We start from the raw sequence: 26,060 nt of genomic DNA, 5'->3' as shown, positions 1-26,060 counted from the left end.
GCCTCAAACTCACAGAGATCCGCCTGCCTCTGCCTCCTGAGTGCTGGGATTAAAAGTGCGTGCCACCACTGTCTGGTTCAACTCACCTCTTTATCTTTTAGAAATTGCATGCTTGTATTGAATTGAGAAATTAAAAATTAATTTGTTGTCATGTGCAACATATAGTTTTGACATATACATACATGATGGAATGAATGAATCAAGATATATATGCATTACTTCACATATCCATCATTTGTAGTGAAAACCCTTAAGGTGCACCTTCATAGCAATCTAAAGTATCTTATATAATGCCATTTACTTCATTTTTATTAAATATTAGTTTTTATTAATCTGAGGAAAATACTCCATTGATTTGATTGATCTATATTACTTTACTAAATAACTTACCTTTAGGCTCTTTGGCTTTAGGTGGCCCAATATTCCCAGGGCTCATGGCTCCAATAGCAGGTGAGAGTTGTTCCTTGGGTAGAAAAAAAGAAGTCCACTACTTGTGTACAACATATATCGCTACCAATAATTTAAATCCTATGTTTTCTATCTAAAAAACACAACCCCCATAAACTGTTCCACTTTAATCATTCACTATTGTTATACAACAAAGACACAGATGCCAATTATTACCTTCAATGTGCTTTTCTTGTCCTTTCAAAAAAAAAGTATTTGGTTTAATAGACTCTGAGGCTGAATTGATTTTTTTGGTCGAACTAAATCCCTGGTTCCAGCCCAGTGAATCTTATCCCCCTTGGGAGAGAAGGAATGAGCCACATTCATCTCTATGAAGGTTAGAACCGAATGGTAGCAGAAAAGCATCAGCTCTTTGGAGTTTGAGCAGTGTTTGGTTAGAGTTAGATGAAAGACAGACTTATGGGCGCATGCTATTCAAATAAGAGTAAACAGAAGCTAAGATCTAGACATCAAAGGATTCATTTAGAAGTCCTAATAACAGTTCTTCTCTCTTTCTGCTTTCGGGATGAAACATTGCTCCTTCTCCCACTTCCTAATTCAGCAACCTCCAGCTTATAGTGTCAGATGAAGGCCAAATCACTTCTTTTTTCATACAGCCATTTGCTTCTTTTGCCATCTTTCTTGTGTGTGTGTGTGTGTGTGTGTGTGTGTGTGTGTGTGTGTGCCCACCCTTGAAGAACTCTTTTCACTCTTTCCAGCCCAGTGCAACACATATTTACTCCATCACCTCATTGGCCCCTTCCAGCGGGTCTTTGATATTTCAAGACAATCTCAAGTATCTTCCTAATTGTTCATTCTAACCTCAGACTCTGAAGTTCTGATTCACTCCATTAATGACTGTCAAAATATCCTTATTTCTATGGGTTCTGGTATACTAGCACTTCAAAGTCCCCCTTTTTAATTCTTGCCCTCATAGTCCAAGACTTTAGACACGGACAAAACTGCAAAGTCCTGTTTGGGGGAGAGTAGTAATGGCTGCCCTTGTACGCTGTTGAAAAAGCTCACCTAGGTCTCTATTATGTTAAAATATCCAAACAGTTATAAGTGGTAAGTTAATTTGTAAAATCTCAACAGTGTGTGAGACTGTCACTACTGTTTTTGGAAATGGTTATCTAAAACTGTGTGGAGTTAAGGAACTGCAGATATTTTTATGTGAAAATCCCAATAGCATTCTGGACCCATTTTTTCCCTCTGTTTTATCACTAAGGTCACAAAAATGTGTGGTACTTTTATTAGATTATTAATCATCAGAATATTAATAGTCAATCAGAGCAAAACAGTTCTTAAAACATAAGGGCTTCTTGTTTTGCAGTGTCTCTTTCCACAGAAAATTTAAATCAGTAGAAATGAAACTGTGACCATTCTGGCAAAAATTGATATGCTCTTCATGGACAGTTATGATTGGATGAGTATACTAGAGCGGGGAGGGGGAGTCTCAATTTATTAACTTAATGAAAATAAATGGTTAAAAATAAAATTTCAAGTGAGAAGGTAGAATGAAATAATAAAATACCACCTGGTAATTGTTTTCTATAAGGGCACTGTTTAAGCCTGTACCATGTATCTTCAGCCAATTATCTGAGCAATTTCTCAGTCCAATTCATGTCACTTTGTAATATTGGAGAGATTTTGAACATCCTTGTCACAGTGTCTGAAGATCGGTGGAATCTTATTTTCCCATAAGTCTTGAGATCACCCGGGAGTTTGAAGGACAACTCTTCGCAATCTCCCACGGAATTAACAACTCATTTAGAAGAGGGATGGGTGCAAATGAAGCAATGTGTATGCAACCGCTTTCTTGCTGTTTTCCACAGAGTCGATTTTAGAAAACACATCACTCTTGCAATCATTTCCTAGTTCTCAGGATTAATACATGTTAAAAATGAAAGGCATTTTCTCCACAGGAAAATTTAATAGTTCAGTAGGAACATTAATTATTCTTCCACCATACTGAATCTCTAATTCTATTCCCTCTAATGCTATCTGTACCAAGATGTCTGAGTGACCAATTATCTCAAAATTGCTTATAACCCACATATACACAATCATATATTATTATGGCATTTTCTATTATGAATTGTACAATTCAGTAACATGATGTTACAGTCTCTCTATTTTCATAAACAATCATCTTTCCTCCTACAAAAACCCCTAGATGCAAATAAACATTGCTACCCATAAACACCAAAGGGAAGGGGGTTTGTAACCAGTGCTGATCTTTACCTCTGCATCAGTTCCAATCACGAGTCTGCTTACCAATATTCAGGGCTTCTCAGGGCTTCTGTCTTTAGAAAAGTTAACCTTCTCTTTCTATATCGTATGAGCCTGCCTTTCCCAGGATGTACCCTCAGAAAGTTAGCATTTTGCTATTTCATCTTAGGGAGCAAAATGTATGCAACTTTCCAATACGAATCCCCTTGATCCCCTTATGTTGTCTTATTGCTATTGCTAGAACTTCAAGCACTATATTGAAGAGGTATGGAGAGAGTGGACATCCTTGTCGTGTTCCTGATTTTAGTGGGATGGCTTTGAGTTTTTCTCCGTTTAATTTAATGTTAGCTGTCGACTTGCTGTAAATAGCTTTTATTATATTTAGGTATGACCCTTGTATCCCTAATCTCTCCAAGACCTTTATCATAAAGGGGTGTTGAATTTTGTCGAATGCTTTTTCAGCATCTAATGAAATGATCATATCTTTTTTTCTTTCAGTTTATTTATATGGTGGATTACATTGATAGATTTGCATATGTTGAACCAGCCCTGCATCTCTGGGATGAAGCCTACTTGATCATAATGGATAATTTTTCTAATGTGTTCTTGGATTCGGTTTGCCAGTATTTTTTTTTTTTTTTTTGGTTTTTCGAGACAGGGTTTCTCTGTAGCTTTGGAGCCTGTCCTGGAACTCCCTTGGTAGACCAGGCTGGCCTCGAACTCACAGAGATCCGCCTGTCTCTGCCTCCCAAGTGCTGGGATTACAGGAGTGCACCACCACCGCCCGGCTGGTTTGCCAGTATTTTATTGAGAATTTTTGCGTCGATATTTATGAGTGAGATAGGCCTGTAATTCTTGGTTGGGTCTTTGTGTGCTTTTGGTATCAGGGTAACTGTAGCTTTATAAAAGGAGTTTGGCAATGACTCTTCTGTTTTTATATTGTGAAATACATTAAGGAGTATAGGTATTAGCTCTTCTTGGAAGTTCTGGTAGAATTCTGCATTGAAACCATCTGGTCCTGGGCTTTTTTTGGAAGGGAGATTTTTGATAACAGTTTCTAGTTCTTCGCGACTAACAGGTCTATTTAGATTGTTCACCTGGTCCTGGTTTAACTTTGGTATATGGTATTTATCTAAAAAAGTGTCCATTTCTTTTAGCTGTCCACTCTCTCCATACCTCTTCAATATAGTGGTTGAAGTTTTAGCAATAGCAATAAGACAACATAAGGGGATCAAGGGGATTCGAATTGGAAAGGAAGAAGTTAAGCTTTCGTTACTTGCAGATAATATGATAGTATACATAAGCGACCCCAAAAACTCTACCAAAGAACTCCTACAGCTGATAAACACCTTTAGTAATGTGGCAGGATACAAGATCAACTCCAAAAAATCAGTTGCCTTCCTATACACTAAGGATAAGGGAACAGAGAGGGAAATCAGAGAAGCATCACCTTTCACGATAGCCACAAATAGCATAAAATATCTTGGGGTAACTCTGACCAAGGAAGTGAAAGATCTATTTGACAAGAACTTTAAGTCTTTGAAGAAAGAAACTGAAGAGGACACCAGAAAATGGAAGGAGCTCCCTTGCTCTTGGATTGGGAGTATCAACATAGTAAAAACGGCAATTCTACCAAAAGCAATCTATAGATTCAATGCAATCCCCATCAAAATCCCATCAAAATTCTTCACAGATCTGGAGAAGACAATAATCAACTTTATATGGAAAAACAAAAAACCCAGGATAGCCAAAACAATCTTATACAATAAAGGATTGTCTGGAGGCATTACCATCCCTGACTTCAAACTCTATTACAGAGCTACAGTAATGAAAACAGCTTGGTATTGGCATAAAAACAGAGAAGTTGACCAATGGAATCGTATAGAAGACCCTGACTTTAACCCACAAACCTATGAGCACCTGATTTTCGATAAAGGAGCTAAAAGTATACAATGGAAAAAAGAGAGCATCTTCAACAAATTGTGCTGGCAAAACTGGATGTCAATCTGTAGAAGAATGAAAATAGATCCATATCTATCACCATGCACAAAACTCAAGTCCAAATGGATTAAAGACCTCAATATCAGGCTGAACACACTGAACGTGATAGAAGAGAAAGTGGGAAGTACTCTACAACACATGGGCACAGGAGACTACTTTCTACTTATAACCCCAGCAGCACAAACATTAAGGGCCTCATTGAATAAATGGGACCTCCTGAGATCGAGACGCTTCTGTAAAGCAAAGGACACTGTCACTAAGACAAAAAGGGAACCCACTGACTGGGAGAAGATCTTCACCAACCCCGCAACTGACAAAGGTCTGATCTCCAAAATATATAAAGAACTCAAGAAACTAGACCGTAAAAGGCTAATCAACCCAATTATAAAATGGGGCACTGAGCTGAACAGAGAATTCTCAACAGAAGTTCAAATGGCCAAAAGACACTTAAGGTCATGCTCAACTTCCTTAGCGATCAGGGAAATGCAAATCAAGACAACTTTAAGATACCATCTTACACCTGTCAGAATGGCTAAAATCAAAAACACCAATGATAGCCTTTGCTGGAGAGGTTGTGGAGAAAGGGGTACACTCATCCATTGCTGGTGGGAATGCAAACTTGTGCAACCACTTTGGAAAGCAGTGTGGCGGTTTCTCAGGAAATTCGGGATCAACTTACCCCTGGACCCAGCAATAACACTCTTGGGAATATACCCAAGACATGCCCTATCATACAACAAAAGTATATGCTCAACTCTGTTCATAGCAGCATTGTTTGTAATAGCCAGAACCTGGAAACAACCTAGATGCCCTTCAATGGAAGAATGGATAAAGAAACTATGGAATATATACATATTAGAGTACTACTCAGCAGTAAAAAACAATGACTTCTTGAATTTTGCATGCAAATGGATGGAAATAGAAAACACTATCCTGAGTGAGGTAAGCCAGACCCAAAAAGAGGAACATGGGATGTACTCACTCATATTTGGTTTCTAGCCATAAATAAAGGACATAGAGCCTATAATTAGTGATCCTAGGGAAGCTAAATAAGAAGGTGAACCCAAAGAAAAACATATAGGCATCCTCCTGAATATTAACCTTCATCAGGTGAGGAAAGGAGACAGAGACAGAGACAGAGACCCACATTGGAGCACCGGACAGAAATCTCAAGGTCCAAATCAGGAGCAGAAGGAGAGAGAGCATGAGCAAGGAACTCAGGACCGCGAGGGGTGCATCCACACACTGAGACAATGGGGATGTTCTATTGGGAACTCACCAAGGCCAGCTGGCCTGGGTCTGAAAAAGCATGGGATAAAACCGGACTCTCTGAACATAGCGGACAATGAGGACTACTGAGAACTCAAGAACAATGGCAATGGGTTTTTGATCCTACTGCACGCACTGGCTTTGTGGGAGCCTAGGCAGTTTGGATGCTCACCTTACTAGACCTGGATGGAGGTGGGTGGTCCTTGGACTTCCTACAGGGCAGGGAACCCTGATTGCTCTTTGGGCTGACAAGGGAGGGGGTCTTAATTGGGGGAGGGGGAGGAAAATAGGAGGTGGTGGCGGGGAAGAGACAGAAATCTTTAATAAATAAATAAATAAAAATGTATGCAACTTCGTGATAAATCGCACCTAACTTTTTCCTTGTGTCTTATTTGTTGTGTGTATTTAATGCTACTATCGATGACTTGGTTTTTGTTTGTTTGTCTCTACCACAGCTTTTCTCTAAAACTCCATGTCTCCTCACCTTGGCTTCAAGGTGACTCAGTAGTCCTCTTCTACAAATTTTATTTCCGGTTCATATCTTATTTAATTCTGATCTGTTTAACCTAATGAGGGTGGATATTGATCTGGGCCACTGTGAGTTTGTGGCCCATTCAGAAAGTACTTGTTTTCACATTACATCAAAATATTTGAAAGGAATAAATTTATACATACTTTTATAGAACATGGTTTGTGTGTGGTCATATTACAATGTCATTAAAATAATTTGATGCAAAGTGAAATATTCTGATATAATAAGATAATTGCTCACCAAACTTACTTATCATAGCTGGTCTAATTTCCAACGTTCATTTCTACTTAAGGAGGGAAGGGAAACCAGGGTGTTACATGAAACTGTCTTGGTTATCCAGGAAATAATAGCAGTGGCCTTCGACTGGTAAGTCTTCTATCCTAAATGAAGTCCAACTTGCTGCTCCAAGGTTTAAAGGTGCTACCTGTCCAGACCCCCAAATGAGAATCACCTTATTCTATAAGCATGTGGTAGAAAACCCTTGTTAGTAGATGGAAGCTTTTTCCCCTATTATTTGGCTTAAAGTATTTTGTTGTTTTCATATGTAGCCTTTTAAAAAAATATTAAGAGACTGGGATTGAGAGATCAATTAATACTGCATAATTGAAAATATTTTCTTTGTAGAAATATTGTCTAGGCATAAACAGTCCCAGCTATGGCTCTTTGCAATGGTTGTCAAGCATTCTTTGACCATAAATATAAATGACAAACATTTTGAAATGTGGCTCCTGCTACCATAGTTACAGAACTATTTTCCTATTCAGTGTTCAGGTGGTGTAGAAAAATATAATTATGTTTGCTAGAAATGTACTGGAGGTTATAGTCTCGTGCATAATAAGCCTTCAGCCTCCCATGCGTGTATCAGGTGACACAGCTCTGCTCCCACAGCAAGGTGGGAATGAATTGTTCAAATACAGTTCCACAATTCCCTTTAACATAATTCATTTATCTTTAAGTATATGACAACCTGTCCAGCATCCAAATCATCCTCTTCCTCAGGATACAGTAGACTGGAAAGTGCTTGCAGGTCTGAGACAGAAGGCAATGTCTTCATCTTCATAGTTTTAGCTTCCATGCCTTTTGCTTCCAAATTTTCTGTTTCCATTTTTTCAGCTTCTGTGTTTTCTGATTCCATATTCTAAGGGGAAAAGATGACCAGGCACACCTCAGTTTTCTGGGACATAAAGATTTGTTCATTCTCATGTTTCCCTTCTTACACTGTCTATGTCATATTTGAAATTACTATAAACTCTTCCACGTATGTTAAAGTCACAGAACCTGGGCAGCAAAGTAAATCCACGCTTTCAGTCTGCTTTATGTTCACTCTAACGAGCACACACTGAGTAACTACATAAATGATTCTGGGGCTCTAGTGTGCTTAAGCGCCACTATGGGAAAAGCTTCACAGACAGCTCAACTCTAAAATGCTTGTCTACTATGCTCAAAGCCTGGGTTCAATCCCCAGCATTACAAAAATAGACAAAGAATCCCTTGGGGGCTTGATTAAAAGCATAAGTTGTTATAAGCTATGTTTTTAGACTATCTTTTTTTTAAACCTGTTTCATATCTGCTGTTTAGGGTGTATATTCCAATTTGTGAACTGAAAAAGATTTTTCTTCGGGAATATATCCAAATAACCTTTACTCATTTCTCATATTTGCCCCAGGTAAGTGTGTACCTTTCTGCTTCATTTATACTGTTAATTAACCTTTGATGAAACCCAGCCTTATAACGACATTTGAAAACTCTAATGCATTGGCTCATTTTAGTGAGATTCATGAACAAAGAAACAATGTTTTTATTATAACAGTAACACTGAATCCTATCATGCTAGTAGCAATCTGAAAAATAATCCCTGCAGTTACAACCACAGCAGGACAGTTAAGATCTTAAAAATATATCTCAGAGGTGTCAGACTTTAATGAGTAACCTAAAAAGGATGGCAGAGTTGTGCTTATTGTTGGTAAATTGGGCATAACTGAAATAGGTATCTTTCCCACAATTTTACAGATATTTTAAAAACATCATTTTCTAAACTTCACTCTCAGGAACATTTCTGTAGCAGTGTTAATTAAATTATACATGAAAAATTTGCATTGTGACTAGAATGGTAGTAAATCATCTGATATACTCACTTGTCAAAGTATTAAAGATGGTATTTTTTAAAGTGTCGTTTTACAAACATTTTTACTTTTTATACAACTGACCTTGATGCCTCCTGGGGATGTCAAGGGTATGAAATGCTAACTTCCTCTATATCTCTAATATGGAGACAAAATAGAATACTGGCTAAGAATAAGGGGGCTGGGGTCATGCTGTTTGGAATTGGATCCCTCATGTACTTCTTAGCTCTGTGGCTTTGAGCAATTATTTAAATTCTTTCCGCCTAATTTTCTTTATCTGTAAAGTAGAGGATAATAGTAGTGTCTGTCTCTTTGAATTGCTATAAGTATTAAGTAGCTTAATACATATAAAAGAGCCTGGACTAGTACAGGGCATATAGTAAGCACTCAAGCTATGTTGCCTATTATTAGTTCTTTATAAGTTTCATTTTGCTGGGCATGAATATCACTTTTAATAGCGATGTCAAATAAGACAATGATAAATCTCATTACACTGAAAACTCATTAAATCAGAAAAGGTGAAATAAAAAGTGACAAAACAATTTCTCTTGTAGTATGGTCTTGTAGGCGGCCACGGGAATGAGTAATTGGCACATATTAAATTAAACAAAAGGGACTTCTGTTTATATTTTAAATATATTTCCTCTTTGATTATGTGTTCATTAAATATTTAGCCAACATAGAAAGCAAAATGTTTATTGAAATATTTTCTATCTTTGACAGTGAAAAGGAAAAAGCCACCCAGATATCAGATATAATTAGTATCCTGACTTGAAATGCACGAAACAATATATTCACAAAACAAATATATCAGAAACTGTTTCTTACATCAGCATTACTCTATAAACTTTACAATACATGGTCAATTATTCAACACCGATGACAGCTGTTGCTTAAATATGAATGTTATATAACATCATTATCTGAAATATAGTATCCACAGATACTTGTATGATCATGAGGCTTCTGAGACTTCAGTAGGGGGCTAGGGAGAGAAGAGTAAACAGACCAGGAAGCTAAGCCGTAAGAAAGGTATTCAGAAGTTCCAAATATAGCATCTGACGTAGCAGTAGCAACAGTTACTCACATAGTCGTCTCTCTCTGGCAGGGACACGACAGCAGGACTTTCTGGATGAAGAGAGGTATTTAGAGCGATGGAGGACCCCCAGGTCACAGGTAGAAGTATACAAGTAAGGGTCTAGTTATTGAGAAATGTCAGGAGTTTGGAAACTAGATGAATATTCAGAATAGGGCTGGGATCAAAATTCCAGAGGGAAAACGATACACAAGCCAGGCCCTGCCTTAGTGGCTTTCTGTCATACATCAGCCACAGTGGAGGTGATGAAGGAAGATTATGGCTCAGAAAGTGTATTGGAGACAGGACAGAGGAAAAATAAATTAATTCTAAATTTCTACCAGTTACATGGGAAGGCCCTGACTGGCTCTTGGGTGGGAAGCAGGCAGTGAGGGCACAGGGAAGCTATACATATAGAAAGAACATCTTCAAAAACCACAGCTGGAATTTAGTCCGCAGTTGATGAATACTGAATGAAATATGATTAAATTCACAAGAATGTGGCATTTCAAAATAGTAACCTTGGAAGGTTATATACTGATGTAAATTATATCATCAATGCTCCAAATATTTCAGAAATTTTCTTTTCTCTTGGTATTTCCTCCATATGTATCACTAAGAAAATAGATATCATTACAGCATCATTCAGTTTGATTACACATCAGATTTTTTACTAAGTAATTTACAAATATATCTAGACATCTACATTCAAAATATGAAGATTTCCTTCTTTGAGAGTATTAAAAGAATTTGATATAGGCCCCAGGGCAGTTCTAAAAATACTAGTCTTAAATGTAATTTTGAGTAACAGGAAGATCATATGAATAAGTATATTAGCTGCTCAATGTGACTCACTAAAGGGGAATACCACATCTTGGGGTATAGATCTGAGTTTAAAAATCTTCCACAAGAACTCTCAGTAATATTTGATATACCTGAAGCATATTGGGAATTGGACTTCCAAATTATGCTGACATAAAATCACAGTGACTCATATTATAGCTAATTGGAGCCCAAATAAGATAAAATGGGCACTTTTATAAAAATAATATTTCACTATACCAAATGTAATAACAGTCTGCAAGCAAATGATAAGTTCTGATAAATCTGATTATACAGTTTGAGAAAAAACAAAAGAATCACAAATATTTTGTGAATAATTAAATAGCTCAAAATATCACCAAAGAAATCAATTGTGTGAATTACTGAAAAAGTTGTAGATCCAATGAAAATGAAATTTCTACCAACATTTTAGTAGTCTAGTGAGTCAGAAATGGGATTAAATTAAAAGATAGTTATCAAAGCTCATTTCATACAATCATCTTTTTTTAAAGACAAAGAAAGCATGTCTTTTCAGTTCTTTGTCTGTCAGTTAGATATGCAGTCTCGACTCTGGCAAGCACTGATTTCAGGATATAGCCCTGGTGGCCACATTTTCTGCCCTTCTCACACATTTTTCTCCTATATATGTTCTACATTCTGTTAAGAAGATACGCTGCAACTTGCTGCCTTTGAATCGTAGAGTACATTCTTCTAATTACTGAACTGCTTGGGCAGACTAGTGTGGTGATATTTTGTAAGAAAAACTTTCTAGAGCTATTGGGCCTATGTTTCAATGCGGCATTTACACTTCTTTTATTCAGTCTTTGGGAACAATTTCGTATGTACAATTACATGATGAATTCTGATTCCTTTCTCTTCAATACCTTCACTTATCTCACGCTCCTATGAGTTCCTTCCCCAGATTAACAATTTGGGGATTTTATTTTGCTAGACATTTCATTTAACCAGGGCCATCTGTGTGACCACAGAATTTGAACTTCCCATTGGAGTTGGTAGGGTCATCAGTGAGTACACAAAAATAATGTAGTTACCCTGCTTGAATCATCAGTAGGAAATAGTTCAGCAGTGAGAACTGGGGCTCCCTAGTCCTTCCTCCATCCTTCCCTGAATGCTGACAGGCATACTTTAAATAGGCTGAGATTAGGATAGGGGCTGTCAATAAAGTACCTGCCTAGAAATCCTATATGAGGTCTTGGGCTTGATTCTCAGCAAAGGGGGACTAGAGCGTGAGAAAGAGCAAAGAATCTTTTTCTTAAGGCGTGGTCACTTAGAAAATAAATGTTCTAGGCCTGTTTTTTGTTTTCTTTCTTCCACTCCCTGGTCTGTTTTGACCAGCCAATATCAAAAGCAGTGTTTCCAGACAGAGCTTTGATTTTGCTACATCAATCCGAGCCTTTAGAGCCTTCAGAGATAAAAATGTAGTTGGGGGATATCTTGCTAAACAATTAAAACCACAGCTAGTTCAGAACCAGCTGGAACCAAAACACTGGGACGAGTTAGGGGCTAAAAATGTCTATCAAGAAGGCTCAAGATCTGACACTGAGGCATTATCAATAGCCTCGGGATCACCACTCTTTCTAATTTATTAATTTGTTTTTGGTCTCCATACATAGCCTCAGTAAGAATGGCTAATCAACTACTTGGAGAAAAGTGAGGGGTAAGTTAGTCCAGTATACGTGTTTTACTAAGTATATCAAGTATAGGGAATAGTCCTAACATATTTTACTAAGTACACGCAGTACATGAAGTCAGGAAGTAAAAAATGAACAAAGATACCTAGGGGCTGTAGCGCCAGGGAAGAGTGCTTACCAAATGTGGAAGAAGCCCTGAATTTCATCCCAGGTGTTGCAACAGCAGCAGCAGCAGCAGTCCAACAGCATCCTGTCTGAACTTACTAGGTGAAAGCTTATCCCCAAGGCAAACTCTGTTGATGATCGAATGACCTCAGCCATTTCAAAACCTGTTTATTCTTTAGGTTTAGCATTTCTTCTAAAACTTTGTTCATATAATGCCTTATTTAGCAATTCTAGCAGAAAAATTCTTTTGAGAATGTAAAAGTAAACAGCATCTCTGCTCATGTCTGAATTTAATGACAATATTCTCACTAATTGTTTTTGTATAGTTTTGGTCATGCTTAGGATTTCTTTCTAGGGCTGTATGCTTATAAGTTCTTATTCCATTATGGCATACTAATGTATTCCTGTCATTTAAAAACTCTTAGTGAGGAAGGCTGGTAGGATTGCTCAGTGGTTAAGAGTCTATACTGCTCAGCCGGGCAGTGGTGGCACAGACCAGCACTTGGGAGGCAGAGGCAGGAGGATCTCTGTGAGTTCAAGGCCAGCCTGGTCTAGAGAGTGAGTTCCTGGAGAAGCTCCAATGCTACACAGAGAAACCCTGTCTCAAAAAAATCGAAGGAGCCGGGCGGTGGTGGCGCACGCCTTTAATCCCAGCACTCGGGAGGCAGAGGCAGGCGGATCTCTGTGAGTTCGAGACCAGCCTGGTCTACAAGAGCTAGTTCCAGGACAGGCTCCAAAACCACAGAGAAACCCTGTCTTGAAAAAAAAAAAAAATCGAAGGAAAAAAAAGAAAAAGAAAAGGAAAAAAAAACAGGTGTCCATACTCTCTTCAGAGGACTTTACTTCAGTTTATAGCACCCACATCAGACAGCTCAAACTGCCTGTAATTCCAGCTCTTGGGAGATCTAATACTGACTTCCAGGATCATCTGCACTCTTGTGCACATACCTCCCCACAGACACACATAACTAATTTTTGACAACGATACTCATCAGTAATTCTCTGTTTATTAAAAGTTAATTCAGTTATGGACTGGGGATGTAGTTCAATACGTGTATTCTTAAGCATGCCAAAGGTCCTTGGTTCAATAGGAAATATGCTTGTTACATCTTTAAAACACAAGAATAGCTTCTTATTTATATTTCTATCATTCACTACCATAAAACATTCATAACTATGGGAGTTTAACACGTTTTCTCTTACAAACTTAAAATATAGTTAACAGAAAGTGTTTTTTTTAAGTACCTGGAATCTTTAAGAAATATAAATGCAAGCCAGGCTTTGAGGTACAGCTACTCAGAAGGCTGAGGCAGTTCAGGCAAGTCTGAGCTACGAATTCAAGGCCAGCCTGGACAACTTGGTGAGATCTTGTCTCAAAATGAAAAACAAAAAGAGGGTACAGGGATTGGGCTCAGAGATGGCATGTTACCTAAAGATAAAAACATAAGCCTCGTTTGATTTAATAATTCCTGTGTCTGTACTTTATCGAGGTTATTTATAAAAATGGAGTCTCTACCATCCTTTGAAAGATGTGCTCTGTTGCTCTGTTTTTGAGAGTTCCTACCTTAACCAGGCTGATCTTGAGCTCCTGGGTTCAGAGGAACCTCACACATCAGGATCCCTAGTATGAGCTTGAAAGTGAGTATTTATTTATTTATTTATTTTGAAAGGGAGTTTTCATACTGAGATGGAGATTTTTAATTTTTTAGGGCTCATCCTGAGCCATCAAAAACTATGTAGTATGTTCAAAATCCTAGCAGTTGGGAAGCTGCTAGCAGAAGGATGATGAGTTGAAGGGATCCTGGACTGAACGGCAAAGGGGGTGGGGTGGTATATAGCACATTTCAGGCAAACAATACATTTGGCAATAATCCTTTCTTAGTTTTATATTCAACTTATAAATAAAAAGAGCGCTGAATGGTAATTTTTCTTTCAGTTCTTTGAACGTTCTCCTAAGAACGAAGAGCTAGTTTTGTTTACCCCTGTAGTCCATGTTTTGAATTCCTACCACAACAGGAAACTCTCAGAATTAATGATTCTCATCTCTTTGCTCAAACTGGGTTCTCTCTCATTCCTCGGATTCAATTTTTATCACAGTTTGGTTTTGTGTTTTTTAAAGGTATAGTCAAATGACAAAGTATTCTCCTAATCAGCCTCAAGTTGCGGAGCGGGAATTTTAAGGTACACTTTTTTGTAAGTGTAAGATTTGTGCACTATATTCTGACCCAGTAAATGTGTGTGAGACTGTTCTCCACTCCTCGAAGATGTAACCAACATCCTCAGAACTCTCAGGCCGCTGAAATTCTCTCCCACAAAAATATTGCTCCATAGGCAAGTAGCAGGAGCCATTTTATTTTTATTTTCCTGTCTGAAAGGCTTTACAGAGCGCACTCTTCCTCCATTTCCCAACCAAGGCCTGCTGGTACAGAATTAACACGGCTTGTTCACATAAAATGGAAGATACAGTGAGTCTCTCAACTTTGACCTCCCAGACCTACCGACAAGGAAACATTTTACACTTTCAAATTATTATTTTTTTTAACGGAAAAGGGGGACGTATTGAGGGTGTGTGAGACCCGAGAAAGGAAAATTGGGAAAGATTTGGATGTTCTTTCTCTTTCCTACAGTAGGGCAGTACCTGAGATTCCTTCTTTGGGAGTTTTTCTAGAAGCAGAAGCAACATCCTGCTTCAGGGGTTAAGGAGGGCGGGACTTCGGGAACGTTCGCCCCTACTTTGAGCAGCTTAGGGCTTTTGAGGGCTATGTCCCCGAGCCCTTAAGTATTTTAAATTCTCCCTAGTTTCTCCAACTGCCACAGTATTCAAGGACCCCCTCTGTTTTTCCCTCCTAAGGTTCAATTTTCCTCACCTTGGTCAGTGCTCCGGTCACAGCCTAGGCTCCGAAAATAGACTGCCGCTCGCTGTGCGTCGCTCTGTTGCCTGGGTAACAACTTTGTTAAACCCCTCTCCCACCTCCCACCTCGGATTCCCGCTTGACGCTGCTAGCCAATCACAGAAGAGTCTCCTTTGAAACAATACCAGGGGCAACCAATCACAGCGCGTCCCGTTCGGGGTCTATGGCCGCCCTTTCTAGTTAAGTAGGTCGACCCCGGTTGAGCTGCTGGATCTGTCGCGGCTAGCTCCTGGGAGTTCGCTGCTTCCCTGCTGGAGAAGGTCCGGGTCCTGGTCCGCCCGTTTCTCGCCAACTGCTCCTTGCCCGCCTGCTCCTGTACTTCGCGAACGGGATAGAAAGCTTGCTCCAACACGGAGGTAAGTGCACGACGTTTGCATTTACCCTTCGGGCTTTTTGCATAAATCTTATTTTTCCCCCTTCCTCGGTAGCGAACTCCGGGTCCGAGAACTCATAACCTTCAGCTATCTAGAGCAGAGGACACGGAAATGGTAGGGCTCGTGGGCTCGGGTTGAGAAGCTTTTGGTGTCTGCGATGCTCTCGCTCTCCACGCCCCCCTCCCGGGACAGAGACACACGTGTTGTGCCTCTTTCCCTACTAGGCACTGGCTCACTGGGACCCTGTACGGTGGTGGTCGCGGTGGTGGTGGTGGTTGCGGTGGTGGTCGCGGGGATTGCGCTTTTTATTCCCTATAGAGGCAAATCCTGTCTGTTCAGGAGCCCCCAGGAGAGCTGAGGATCGGCTGACACGATGTTCCGTGGGGGCCCACCGTGCCTCCTAAGTCTTCGGAAAGTCTCTTGGCCGGGCGCCCAGCTTCGCCTGCTTTGGAGGGGGGAAGCCTAGGTGTGCGGACTCTTAGCCACCGGTAGAGAACTGAGTATCTTCACCTTAGGGATAGAGTTTCCCACGAATTACCTGATTTAATTTTAAATAAAGGAGAAAAGAAGGAGTAATGGTGCAAAATTACTTGGATGTATGATTTGAGCGCTAAGCTAGGAGACATAGGATGGTTTTAATGAATACTTTTTGTTATCCAGGGAGTGGAATTTGATTACAAAGGTACGGAACTACTGCCCTTGCCTCAGCTGCTGTGCTTTTCATAACTTACCTCATATGGCGAAGAGGAAGTGATAATGAAGTTTTAGTAATGTATCCATTCTCCTTGTTATTATGCAAGATAAAGAAAAATATGAGAGTAGAATTTTAAAATTATTGGCTTTTTAGTCAAATAAGCAACACCATAATCCCTTTATTATTGCCGTGGATGACCACAGTTTAAATGCCTTCCATTTTGTTCAGTCTCTAGATACTTCGATGTGCTGCTATTTCTGTTGGTTCTCTTGGTTTGTCTTTGTTGTGTCTCTTTGTGCACTAATCCTAAATCTGTAATATCCAGCCAGTGCTTTGGAAACATTTTGACTATCACTCACAAAAAGAAATACATTTTAAGACGTGTGAGGGAGTGCATCTGTACTGTCAGTACTAGACCGAAGCAGGAGGATCCCAAGCTCAAGGCCAGTCTAGACTAAGTAGCAAGATGCTGTCTTTAAAAGAACAACAAAATAAATAAAGTTCATGCCATATCTGTACTATACACAAGGACAATATAATTGCCACGTTTGTAAAATCAATATTATGTGCAATACAATTTAACACGTTCTATTTTAAAAAAAAATTAGTCCACGATCTATTAATAAATTGCTTTTCATTGTGAAAAAAGACTGGCCTTAGACCTCTGGGCTTCAGTCTTTTGTATGCCTTTACTGAATTTATGAAAAACACAGATCATTCTGGAATACTCCAGAAACTGGTTTTGTGTGTCTGCAACAGTACCCAGGAAGAAGACGCGATCGATCTATGTTACAGATATGAAGTGTTTTTGTTTTGTATTGTGTCAGGTATAAAAAAGTGTTCAGTTTTTCTCCCCCTTGGGGAAATAAATGCTATTTATTTTAGAAATAAAATGGACCCTTCAAGATTTGATTTGCCTCTGAAAGATGAAATCCTTTGCCAAGCACAATTTTCCAAAAGGTTGAGGATATAGGGAATGGTGGTTCCCAGATCAGAGATGAACCTTCCAGACACTTGGCTTCTAAATAAATGTCTTGAAACTTGGAAGTGGGGAAACATTGGGACTTGAAGAACTCAGTGAGTTACCTGGGTTCCTAATGACACTAGTACTCACTTGATTAAGATCACTATTCTTGCCTAGTGTGCTTTACTAGCAGATCAGATCTAGAGGGCAAAAATGAAGTACCAAGTGCCAACCCAAAGCACAGGTAACTGAATTGGACTTGTAGTTCTCCTTTAAAGTAATGAAATTTGAATGATGTGAAAGACTAAGCAAAATACACTTGAAGGTTACTAGCTGTACAAAGGAGATATCACTTAGATAATATTTTAGAATATATATAATTATTTTAAACATTAGTTAAATAATTTATTAAACCAACATTCAAATAAATTAAAGATGAAAATTTCACCCATTCCTGTATCATGATATCATAATCTGATTCCCCACATCTATCCACATAATCCCAGATTTTATACACGCCTTTGAGACTTGTTTATAAACTTAGTGTTTGCTTAATTTTATCCTGAGAATTTTTTAAAGCACATTCAATATTCTTTAAATTTTGCCTTAATAACATAAACAATATTCCACTCAGTGAGTTGGTTTTACTTTATTTAGCCTAACTAAGCCAACAACAGGAAACTTATTTCTAGTTTTTATGTGTTTACAAATTAAGTGTTAAGTCTTGATTACTTAAAAATCCTTTGTACAACTTGAGTTTCTGTTGGACTTAGCAAGAAGCCTAAAGAGAAGACCAAAACTCTGCACTTACATGGGTGTTTGCATTTGGCTGTCTAGTTTCTTCTGCTTAAGTAGCAGTGATCAGCTATGGCGTCTTTTATATAGAAGAAGGAAGATGAATGCATTTTTTTCCAAACAGACATTTTCAAAATGATTTTTTAAAATATATGAATCGTAGGAGACTCAAGTATCTTAATGACACTCGTGTTGATTAGCCTTCTTTATGAATATCTTCTTCAAAGATTATATAAATGTGTATTAATTTTTAATTTAATTTTTTATAAAGTAGCAAATGAAGTTGACTACAAGGAAAGCTATAATTGATGTCAGAGCACACCTCCCACTTCAAGGCACACATACTATCATATTTTCTGTTCCTCTACATTCTAGAACATTAAGTAGACCTTCCTATAAAAATTATGAAATATTTCAAACAGCAAAAATAGTGATATCCCATCACCCAGGTACTTACTCACTGTAGATTTAAGAGTTACTAAAATTTGGCTATATTTGTTTTAGATGCTGATTAGTTGGGTTGCAGGTTCTTGACTTAGGTGTTGCTATCCAAACTCAGGTCACCTTCAAGAGCAGTTTAATTTAACTACTGATCCATCTCTCCAGACCCCAAATATATTTTTTCATTTAATTTTATTCTTTGAGAATTTTATGCACTGTATTTTGGTCCAATCTATCACTCCCCAACTTTAACTTTTCCCCTTTTAAAAATAAAAATTAAATGAAGCCGCAAGTTTTTATTAATTTCATCATTTCTATGGAGTGATGGCTGACAAAAGTGAAAATGTATTTCTTAAAACAAATTCTGCGTATCGAGGCTGGAGGGATGGCTCAGTGGTTAAGAGCACTGACTGCTCCTCCAGAGGACCTGGGTTCTATTTCAAACACCCACATAGTAGTGCACAGACACCTGTAACTCCAGTTCCAGCATATTTGACCTGGGTTCATTTCCCAGCACCCACATGGCAGCTCACACCTGTCTGTAACTCCAGCTCCAGAGGATTTGACACCCTCACACAGACACATATACAGACATAATTCACCAAGACAGTGAAGTAAAATGAAATAAAAAGTTTTAAAAATTCTATTAGGCTGGAGAGATGGCTCAGTGGTTAGGAGCACAGGCTGCTCTTCCAGAGGATTCAGGTTCTAACACCCACATGGTGGTGTAGCGATGCGAGGTGTAACTCTAGTTCCAGGGTATTTGACGCCCTCTTCTGGCCTCCATGAGCACTGCATGCATGTGGTACACAGATAAACATGCAGACAAAACACCAATACACATAAAATAGTAATAAATAAATCTTTTAAAGTCACCTTAGAACTAGAGATAATAACACAGTTGTTAGAGTGCTGCCTAGCATACATGGAGTCCTGGTTCAAGTCCCAGCACCTCAGAAAACTGAATGTGGTGGTACATGCTTATTACCTCTGTACCTGGGAGGTAAAGGCAAAAGAATCAGAATTTTGAGTTTATTCTTAGCTATTTAGTTGAAGGCTAGTCTAGGATACATAAAATTCCATCTTTTTTTCCCATTGGTATGTACCACCGTGGTCTTCCCTTTCCCAATAACTGCTAACATCACTCACAAAAAAAAATGAGACTCGTTGCATAGCAACTTACAAGTTTTTCCAATAGCACACATTTTGCCCCTCTTTGTTCTCGGTGTTCAGATGGACCCAGGGCCTTACACACTAAGAAGCAGTGTAGCATTTTGGCACACCACCAACATCACACTTGTAGTTTTTTGAAGACTTGTTCTTTGAGGTTTAAAAAAATTATTATTGTTATTTTGGGTAGCATACAAATTATGTTTTCCTTGTGACATTTTCATACATGGCCATCGTATTTTAATTTGCTTAAATAACACAACCCCTTTACCCTCTCTTCTCCTACTACCCCTCTCAAGCCCCCTTCCACCCCCTAAATAGTCCTCCTGCTTTTATGTCTTAGACTTTAGGGGTTTTTGTTTTCTTTGTTTTTTGTTTGTTTGTTTTACAGTTCCAGTTCTTAAAATGAAGTTCTGGTCTTCCAGCTTTACGACATCCTACCAGGAATGAGGGAAATGTACTTAGTGAGATAATCAGAACGTTCCGCTCCATAAAATATTTTAACAGGGACCCAGAACCAGCACATGGTTTTCAGAATCCCTATATTTTGTTTGACTTCAAATAATATGACCACCTTTATACATTTGATTCTTCCCTATTTTCTTCAAAATGTATGTACAAATTCCACCTTTCTCTAGCCATTGCTTACTGGTGACTCATTTAAAATAAGCTGTCATTAACTAAAATATTCAGAGTTGCCATCCATGACCATTAGTGGGAAATAAAGTCTTCAGTGTGTTTTGAGGGTTAGTTTTTCTGACTTTCTGCTTCAGTGTTTTTTTTTTTTCTGGAAGGCTTTACATCTTAGTAGAATCAGAGATTTCTTCAGCAAATTTGTGCTCTTTTGCTTTGCCGCCTTTCTAATGAATGGTATGCTATAGAATCGCACACGCCATCAGAAGTTGCTATTCATAGGAATGGCTTTATTACTTACTAGTCACATTTTGTGTGTTTTCTGGCCAGATCCTTTCATCACGATATTCCCAGGGATGAAGAGTGTATTCACGGAGCTCAAAGGTTGTCGGGTAACTAGGCATTTTGGAGAAAATTCTATCTCCAAGGGAAATAGCTCCTTTGCTTCTAAGAAGGTGGGAACGATTTTTAATAAATTATATGACTGAGCTGGTTACCTCTCGACAGTTATTGTCAAAGCAATTATAGGGAAATGATGGTACAAATAATCCGAAACAAAATGTTTAGACCCGGAGATACAGAAGTCCTACATATTGGTGCCAAAATGACTTCTAATAGCTACCCAGGCTCTAATTCCTTTTTCTTTTGTTCGGGGCACGGATTTATCTTCCTAATGTTATGTGCTCAAGTTATTATCAAAATACAATTATTGTGGCCATTTCCTTTACTTACCAGCTGCCTCACTTTTGGAAAGTTGTGCGGTGCTGTAGTTCCTGAATTTCCTCCATGAGAGAATTGTGATCAGAATCCCCTTGTATGAGCTATTAAAGCTAAGGAATTTTGGGTGCAATACATTTTTCTTTTCATAATTAGTCTCTGCTTACAGGAGAGTCAAGAGTTTGAGTATTGTGTCCTGAAGCATCCTCCCGTCATTCACTGATCCTAGACCAGGGTCTTACTGCCCCAAATATTCCTAAGCTTAATAAGTGACAGGAGATAATCAAGAGTGTAGTTGATTTGCATGCTGATAAATAAGATAAAGGCGTGGTATGATTTTTTTTGTAATTAAAATTCAATTTATGTTAATTTATGTTCAGTCTCTTGCCTTGCTGAAAGCGCTCTCTGGATTTGCTGATCCTTCCTTGACATCAGGCTAGCCCAGCTTTATACTTTACTTCGGAAAGCTTTCATACGTCACTTTTAATTCAGTTGAATTAGATAAGGTAATTTACACAGAGAGTCTTTAGTGAATTTATTTTAAAAAAATATTTTGATTTCTCACCTAGTGGAACCAACAAAATTGCAGAAGTGAGGAACAAGACGCAGCCATACATTTGGGTCTCGAACAGTCTGGCAGGTATCCACGTTCAGTGAGTTGTTTTATTTCCCTCCAGTAATTTAGTTAATTTAGGAAGCCTCGCTCAGATTGTATAGCCAGGCCAAGAACATCTGCCCATTTCCAATAGCCCTCACGGTGAGCTCTAATGATTTCTCTGGGCCTAGTGGGTAAACTTTGTGCAGAAGGTGTTTACCATTAACTATTTGTCTTTGAACATGTGTACTTCTGTTGAGTCATCCAAGACAGAATTGTAAACCGGGCTGGACATGCAAAGCTGTGATTTACTTAGTTGAAGTTGTTAGGCCCCGTGGATATAGAAAGGATAAAAGGAAAATAGTACAGAAAAAGTAAGTCAACAACAGAGAGACAGATTTTGCCACTGATAATCTTAGAATGCTTAGAAGCACAGGCCTTTTTTTTCATTCTTAAAGAAAATACTGATCTGTACAGGGACATCAAAGTATGTCATTGTCCTGTTTACCAAAGTGCGATAGGACATACGCATTGTCTTCAGGCTTTGTTAGAAATGCGTGAATGGGACTATTCCTGTTAAGAAGAATTTAAGAAACGCTAAATAAACCAATGTAATTTGAATATATAACTTCTAAACTTGAGAAAATTAGGCGAGTAAAGAAAATTCTGCCAACCTAATTTCCAGAAAGGATAAAAGCTACATAAATCCTAGCAAATAAAATACACCAAGTAATATTGAAGAAAAAGCCCAATTGTATCAGTTGTATTAAATATCAACCAGTTATAATCAGTCATTAAAAGATAATTATGATATTTTAAAATTTTAAATAAATGGTAATATAATGTAATTACATCATTTCCCACTTTTCTTGGAAATCAAGCCTGGTATTGGAAACACAGCCAACTACCTAGGGCTAGTGAAGTCATGGATCTTGGAGAAGAACCTACAATTGCCACTTTACTAAACCAGCATAACCCCTAATCTCATTTTAAATATTAAAAAAATTAACTATGATCTTTACAAAAAATCACACTTAAAAATAATAGCTTGGAAGACCATGTAATAGGAAGATATCAACAAAAGAAAGATAGTAAGGCAACATTAATATAAGACAAAATATGATTTAATGCTAGTTATGAATAAATAGATACTCCATACTGATGAAGGAAAAAAAATGGATTACCGAGAGAGAATTAAGCACAAGTTCTAACATAGGCCCTGAACAGCATAATTTTTGTTGTTGTTGTTTTTCGAGACAGATTTTTCTCTGAGTAACAGTCCTGTGTGTCCTGGAACTAGCTCTTGTAGACCAGGCTGGCTTACAAACTCACGGAGATCCACCCGCCTCTGCCTCCTGAGTGCTGGGATTAAAGGCGTGCGCCACCACCACCCAGCAACAGCAGAATTTTTCGTACACACCTGAAGCAAAACATAATGGAATTATAGAAAAAAAATTGAAAATCCCTAATAATGATGGTTACCATTGAAAAACACCTTTATCAGAAGCTAGTTGAGTAAAATCAATTTCAGAATAATCAAGTAAAGCATAATGGAATTATAGAGAGAAATTGACAATCCCTAAAAGTGATGGTTAGCTTCGAAAAGCACCTTTATCATAAACTAGTTGAGTAAAATCAGTTTGAGAATAATCAAGCTAAGATCTAAATTAGATAGATGAGAAATAATCTTTAATTCACAATTTTTAGTGACAAAAGTAAAATTTTAACTGTGAAAGTAATGATTTAGAGAGGATTTTATAGCCAAAGTTACTAAATTAGCAACAATTCCAAAACAAATGCTATAATTTAATACAGAGATGTTTCGGTTACTTGCAGAAGAATAGTAAATCCCTGAGTGCAAGGCCACCTTTTGATGACTACTCCAAAACTTTTCGTTTGCAGGTAACAATGACAGTACATAAATCTGAAAGTGTTTGTTAATTTGTACTCTAAATGTCAGTCACAGTGGTTCATACCCGAGAGCCCAGCAGCCAGAAGGCTTAGTCAGAAGGATTGCCATGAATTCAACGGCATCATGGGCTTCAGACTGAGAGCTTGTTTTTAAAAAAATTCTGCTATAAAATCAACACCAGGATTGACAACACTGGTTTTTTTTTTATCAATTTGTGTAGTTATATCATAGATAACTGTATTTTATGACAGTGGTATCCATAAATATAAAAGCATGTAATTACATGCTATAAAATATCTATTATATACTTTATATCAGGAGCCCCAAGAGAGTAGCGCATTTGGGGATATAAAATTAAATAAGGTACCAAGTACCAGTATTCTGCTCATTGCATCTCCTCTGTGCCTTCTGAGAATGACTGATTCCTCTTGGAATCACCAACTGGAGATCACATTTTTAACGTTGTAGGAAGTACGGATGACCTTAAAATAAACATGTAGTAACTAGCATTTTCAAAATTGCCCTTTAGAGATACTGCCTTACTCTTCTACCCACGATAGTAATCCTCAGTTTTAAGAAGTAAATACTGCTTCACATTTTAATCTCAGAAATAGAAGTGAGTAGAGAGTATTTGCTGTCCAGGTGGTCGTTTTGATGTCGTAATCCTCGCTGAACACACAGGTAATGTGAAAATCTCTAGGATCAAAGTCTGAATGATGGACAGCTGGGGTGAAAATCTCTAAGATGCTAGGGATGGATTTTGATTCCTAGGAAGCAGTGCTTGCGGGCCGTGAACGGAGCATATGTTCCACAGAGTAATTATCAGGATAATAAAATAGGAGACAAAGGGAGAACTTATATATTTAAAAAGTTGGTTAAAGAGCATCGAAAAAATGATTTTCAGATTTTTTTTTAAAGAAGTGACGCTGCAAGCTAAAGAAACACTCCGAGAAGCCAAAATGCACATAAGCTGCTGGATTGCATGGAGATTTGTTGATATTTTATTTTACACAGAAGCTCTTGTTTTAAGTGGGGAATTAGGTGGAGTTTTAACCTCCGTTGTGGTGACTAGGTGATCATCTATATTTTTCTGCTCTATGGTCTATGTACTCCACTTATTCAGATCAACTGTCTGATTTCATATCCCCGTTACTGGTCAGAATATTTATTTTTAAATTGTTATTTCTCAAAATGAAAGAATAACAGCAACAGGAACCTAATACTTGAAAACTTTAGTTTTGATATTTGGACAAAATAACTTCATTCTCTAGATTAAAGATTAGTTTTATCATATTTTTAATGCAATGACTACTTAGTTCACCTTCTAGTTCATTTTTGTTTTTACAATTACACAATTACCTCTCATTTTGGAAAAATGTAAAGTAATTTAAATAGCATACTTGTATGCATTTATAATTATTCTGATAGAAAACACTATGAATGTATGTGTCTGTATGCATGTACACATGCATAAATGGCTTTTATGGCCAAGAATATTTTTATCTGTCTAACTTTTTATATTTTGTATAAACTTTACATTCAGTACCATTTGTATATAATAAAAACATGTAAAGTTCTGTGAAAAGAAGAAATAATGATGCTTCAGTGAGGCGTGGTTGTGCACACTGTATTTCCAAAACTAAGGAAACAAGTAGGAGGATTTCAAGTTCAAAGGTGCCAGAAGTACATAGTGAAACCCTGTTTCAAACTGAGGCAGAAAGGGAGAGAGCGTGGAAGAGGAAGAAGATAGAATAGAGAGAAAGAATATAAATGAATATAAATGAATTGATATCTTCAACAGTGCTGTTCGTGACAGAGTACCGGATAATCTGAGATGAAAATTGGGTTATAAATGTGGTTACTTATGCAGTTTTTGTTTTCCTTTTCTTTTCCCCCCGTTTTATTTGCTCTCCTCTACTTCTCACTTTCGCTCTCCCCACCCCCTTACTTTTTACTTCCTCTTCTCTCTATTCTCTCTCTGCTCTCTGAAACAAGGTATCACTATGTAGTCCAGGATGGCGTTGAACCTGTGACCATCCTACCTCTGACACCAGATTTCTAGGATTACAGGCATGTGCCACCGTGCCTAACTTTTTACTTTAGTGCCCACATGTTTGATTAAAAAAAAATCCATGAAGAAAGCTTTTTTGAAAAGGAAAAAGTTAAGTGATTAAAAGTATGACAGGTTGGTATCTTTCTCCTTTCTGTCCTTTCTTCATGGCATGTAAAATAATAAGACTCTTAGTTTCAATGGAGTATTTTTAATCCTGATTACTTAACATTACCTTTTATAGCTATTGTATAAAAGCAGACTTTTTAGGCACATCCCACTCTTACTCTTGACTGAGCTAGGTTTATAAATTCACAATGATCTTTCCATAGCACTTTAAGATGCTTTATGTATTGTCTTCTAACGTCTATTCCTGAGAATGAAGCACCTGCTGTCAATCTGCTTGTTGCTGCATATTAGAGAAATCATCTTTCTCTCTATTAAGTTTCTGAATATATTTAGTTTTCTAGCATTTCAGAATATCA

General features: G+C 37.8%; 2 protein-coding genes across 2 annotated transcripts in view; one reads left to right on the top strand and one right to left on the bottom strand.

Annotated features, from left to right (window-relative positions):
• The window catches only part of Dnaaf6 (dynein axonemal assembly factor 6), a 43,364-nt gene extending 28,114 nt beyond the window's left edge, over positions 1 to 15,250 (bottom strand). Inside the window, exons 1-3 of the mRNA XM_075957652.1 lie at positions 15,186 to 15,250; positions 7,449 to 7,619; positions 391 to 463 (exon numbers count right to left, since the gene is read on the bottom strand). Of these exons, the coding sequence (XP_075813767.1) occupies positions 391 to 463; positions 7,449 to 7,616 (241 nt within the window). The 5' untranslated portion in view covers positions 7,617 to 7,619; positions 15,186 to 15,250. The remainder of the gene's footprint in view (positions 1 to 390; positions 464 to 7,448; positions 7,620 to 15,185) is intronic.
• A 217-nt stretch (positions 15,251 to 15,467) lies between these two features.
• Nup62cl (nucleoporin 62 C-terminal like) overlaps positions 15,468 to 26,060 on the top strand; it is a 60,935-nt gene continuing 50,342 nt past the window's right edge. Inside the window, exon 1 of the mRNA XM_075957398.1 lies at positions 15,468 to 15,586. The gene's annotated coding sequence lies outside the window, so the exon portion shown is untranslated. The remainder of the gene's footprint in view (positions 15,587 to 26,060) is intronic.

The sequence above is a fragment of the Microtus pennsylvanicus genome, chromosome X (assembly GCF_037038515.1).
Source record: "Microtus pennsylvanicus isolate mMicPen1 chromosome X, mMicPen1.hap1, whole genome shotgun sequence".
NCBI lineage: Eukaryota > Metazoa > Chordata > Mammalia > Rodentia > Cricetidae > Microtus > Microtus pennsylvanicus.
This window is presented reverse-complemented; position numbering and strand designations above follow the sequence as displayed.